Source organism: Oryzias melastigma, linkage group LG7 (genome assembly GCF_002922805.2).
Source record: "Oryzias melastigma strain HK-1 linkage group LG7, ASM292280v2, whole genome shotgun sequence".
In the NCBI taxonomy this organism is placed as follows: domain Eukaryota; kingdom Metazoa; phylum Chordata; class Actinopteri; order Beloniformes; family Adrianichthyidae; genus Oryzias; species Oryzias melastigma.
Genome location: NC_050518.1, coordinates 1,009,244 through 1,012,646, shown reverse-complemented (window position 1 = coordinate 1,012,646; position 3,403 = coordinate 1,009,244). Strand labels below are relative to the sequence as shown.

Below are 3,403 nucleotides of genomic sequence, written 5' to 3'. Positions count from 1 at the left end.
CCAGCCCAGTACAGCACTTTTCTTGCCTTGGCTTTTGTGCGTGTATACCTTGGTGAGCAAGGTGGAGTTTTTCCAGGATGGTTTGCTTTAAGTTTTATGGTATCACAATCTTGTCTCCTACCATGACTATGTCTTTGTGAATGCTGATGTTGTGCCGCATGGGCCAGTAGCCGTATAGTGCTCTGTCCAAGCTTTTACGTTTAGCTGGCCATCCATTCATGTGTTTTTTACACACAGCTTATAGCACAGTGTCTGCTGCAACTGCGGTTCTCAGTCTGTTGAGCGTGTCTTCTCTCAGTGCCTCTGTAGCTTCTAATGCATACACAACTCTCTCCTCACAAGTATTTTCACTTGCTGTGTCATTGTCACTAGTTGCTGTAGCACGCAAGAGTGCATCGGCTATGAACATATCCTTGGCTGGTGTGTATGTGACTGTGAGTTCATACCTCTGTAGCTGTAACAGCATTCCTTGCAGCCTCGCTGGTGCTTTGGAAAGCGGTTTGCGCATGATTGCTTCTAGAGGCTTGTGATCAGACTGCACAGTCACTGGTCTTCCATAGACATACTGGTGGAATCTTTTGGTGGCAAACACAATGGCTAGCAACTCTTTTTCTATTTGTGCGTATCTCTTTTCCGTGTCTGTGAGAGCTCGTGACGCATAGCATACAGGCTGCCCTTCCTGTAACAGGCACGCACCCAGTCCATCTTTTGAAGAGTCTGCTTGCAGAGTCAATGGTTTCTTATGGTCGTAGACTCTCAGAACTGGAGCTTGAGTGAGCGCTGTCTTGAGTGTGCTTAACGCTGCTGTGTGGTGTGGCTGCCACTGCCAGACTGTGTCCTTTTTTAGAAACTACCTCAAAGGTACAGTGAGCGATGCTTCATTTTGAATGTATTGTGCCAAGAATTTTGTCATTCCAAGCAGACGTTGGAGACTTTGCTTGTCATCTGGAGTTGGCATGTCAATAATGGCTTTGATCTTTGCGTTGTCTGCTTTTTGGCCTGCTGCAGTGATGGTGTGACCCATGTATTTAACCGTGTTTACTTTAAACTTAATTTTGTCCTTGTTAAACGTCACTTTTGCTGTTTTGGCTCTTTCCATTACTTTTTGCAGGATTTCATCAAGTTCGCGCTATGACATTGCTGCTATGATCAAGTTATCTGTGATGATAAACACACCAGGGATGTTGCAAAAGTCTCACAGTTCTTTTGTTGAAACACTTCGCTGGTGGACTTTATACCGAATGGGAGCCAGAGGAAACGATACCGGCCCCAAGGTGTATTGAAGGTGCAGAGCTTAGAAGATGGCTCATCGAGTTTGATCTGCCAGTAACCATCTTTTTCCTCTAGAATGGTGAAGACAGATTTTCCTGCCAGTTTACTATGGACATCTTCTTGTGTGGGGATGGAGTAATGCTGGAGTTTCACTGCTTGATTCAGATCACAAGGGTCCAAACACACCCTTAGCGTTCCGTTCTTTTTTTGTGTTGCGACCAGACTATTAACCCAATCTGTGGGCTCATTGACTGGCGTTATCACGTTTCTGTCTTGCAAATCTTTCAGTGTCTTTTTCAGCGGCTCCATTATGGAGAGTGGCACATTTCTGCACGCATGAATCACAGGTGTGACGTTTGGGTCTGTGTATATGTGATGAACTCCAGGAAACTCACCCAAACCTGTGAACACCTCTGCGTACTTCTCTAAGAGCTCTTCTTTGGTGGCTGGTGGTTTGGTCGGCTGTGGAGACTTTGTCGTTCCAATTGTCCCAACTCGCTTCACCAGCTGCAGCTCTTCACATGCTTGTCCTCCAAGGATCGACTTATCTGCATAGCTGGACACTAAAAAATCACAAAGAACACACTTCCTTACACTTCCTTGTTTCACATTCAAGCGACACTACACCATCTGGGTGTATGCTGGTTCCACCAAACGCTACGAGCATAGTCTTTGTTGGCTGTAACTGAGGAGCTCCAGGTAACTTTGTATAAACTGACTTGGGTGGCACATTTGCATCTGTGTCAAGTTTGAAAGTGACTGGCACGCCTTTGATCGTCACAGTTTCTTTCCAAATATCATCCATGTCACTGTCATTACTGCACACCATGCCTATGTACAATGAGTCAACTTCAGTCTCAATGTTGTTCACAGTTTTGTTTTTCTTGTAATTACTGCTTTTATCTGCATCAGTTCTGCATACCTTTGAAAAGTGATTATTTTTTCCACATTTTGACATGTTGCTCCATAAGCTGGACACTGTCGAGGCTCATGCTTATTACCACATTTGGTACAGACCACTTGCTTGTTGCTGCTTGTTTTGTTTCTGCTATATGCTGATTTATTGTGTCCTTGTGTTTTCTTCAATACATCCACTGCGGTGTCATGGGTGACAGGTGTTGTCTGCATTGCCTGAATCTGTGCTTTGGCAACTTCTGTTGATCTGCATATTTCTAATGCCTTGCGTAGAGTTAGGTCGTGGTCCCGAAGCAGTCTCTCTTTCAGTCCTGTGTCATTTATGCAGAACACCAACTTATCCCTGATCATGCCTTCCTCATCAGCTCCAAACTCACAGTTTTTGCTTTTTTGACGGGGCTCAGTGACATATCTGTCTACTGATATTCCTGTCATCATTGGGTGTGACCAGAACTGATGGCGCTCAAAAACAACGTTTTTTTGCGGGCTACAATAATCTTTGAATGCTTTCAAAATGTCCTCCATCTTTAGTGCACCGCCGGTTGGGGTAATAGTGAGTGTGTTGTACACTTCTAATGCTTCCTCGCCGATAGTGTGAAGAAGAATGGCTATTTTAACCTTCTCGTCTTTCTCCAACGCACCTGATGCGGTCATGTACAGCTGGAATCTTTGTTCCCATTTGCGCCACGTCTCAGACAAATTGCCGGTGAGCAGCAGCGGTGATGGCGGCTTGAACTGCTCCATGTTGTCGGCAGCTTCGGCACGTGCTGATCTTCAGCTAGCTTACTTGCATCACCCGACTGCAGTCTTCGTTCACACGACAGCTCGAACTTCTGACACCATGTTGTGGCTTTATGTATTGCTGAACTGTTACCTTAACGTGGGTTGCTGTCTGGTGAACTCTTTATAAGGACAGACGACAGGGACTCGGCTCTTTTCATGTAGCAGCAGTCACCGCTTTAATGTCCGACTCTACAACAACTTACATGGCAGCATCGCCCTCTATTGCCTGGCGGTGGTATAACAATACATCACAGTCATATTGATCCACATGTTTAATAAATCAAATTATGACATTTACATTTCAAATTTAGGAAACAGTTAAAATAAATGCCTCAGGAGTTCTATTGTTAAATGTTTTATTTTAATTATTGAGGAAGCATTTAATGATATGTAATAATTCTTTTTAAAAGACATTTTTAGTGTGTGTGTGTGT

The 3,403-nt window shown here is 44.3% G+C and overlaps 1 protein-coding gene across 1 annotated transcript; it reads right to left on the bottom strand.

Annotated features, from left to right (window-relative positions):
- Positions 1-1,149: 1,149 nt before the first annotated feature.
- Positions 1,150-3,051, bottom strand: LOC118599009 (uncharacterized protein K02A2.6-like). Its single transcript, XM_036213014.1, has 2 exons — positions 2,829-3,051; positions 1,150-1,835 (listed from the first exon to the last, which is right to left on the bottom strand). Exons 1-2 carry the CDS (start codon positions 2,929-2,931, stop codon positions 1,150-1,152), a joined length of 789 nt encoding a protein of 262 aa, XP_036068907.1. The 5' UTR covers positions 2,932-3,051.
- Between the last annotated feature and the right edge of the window lie 352 nt (positions 3,052-3,403).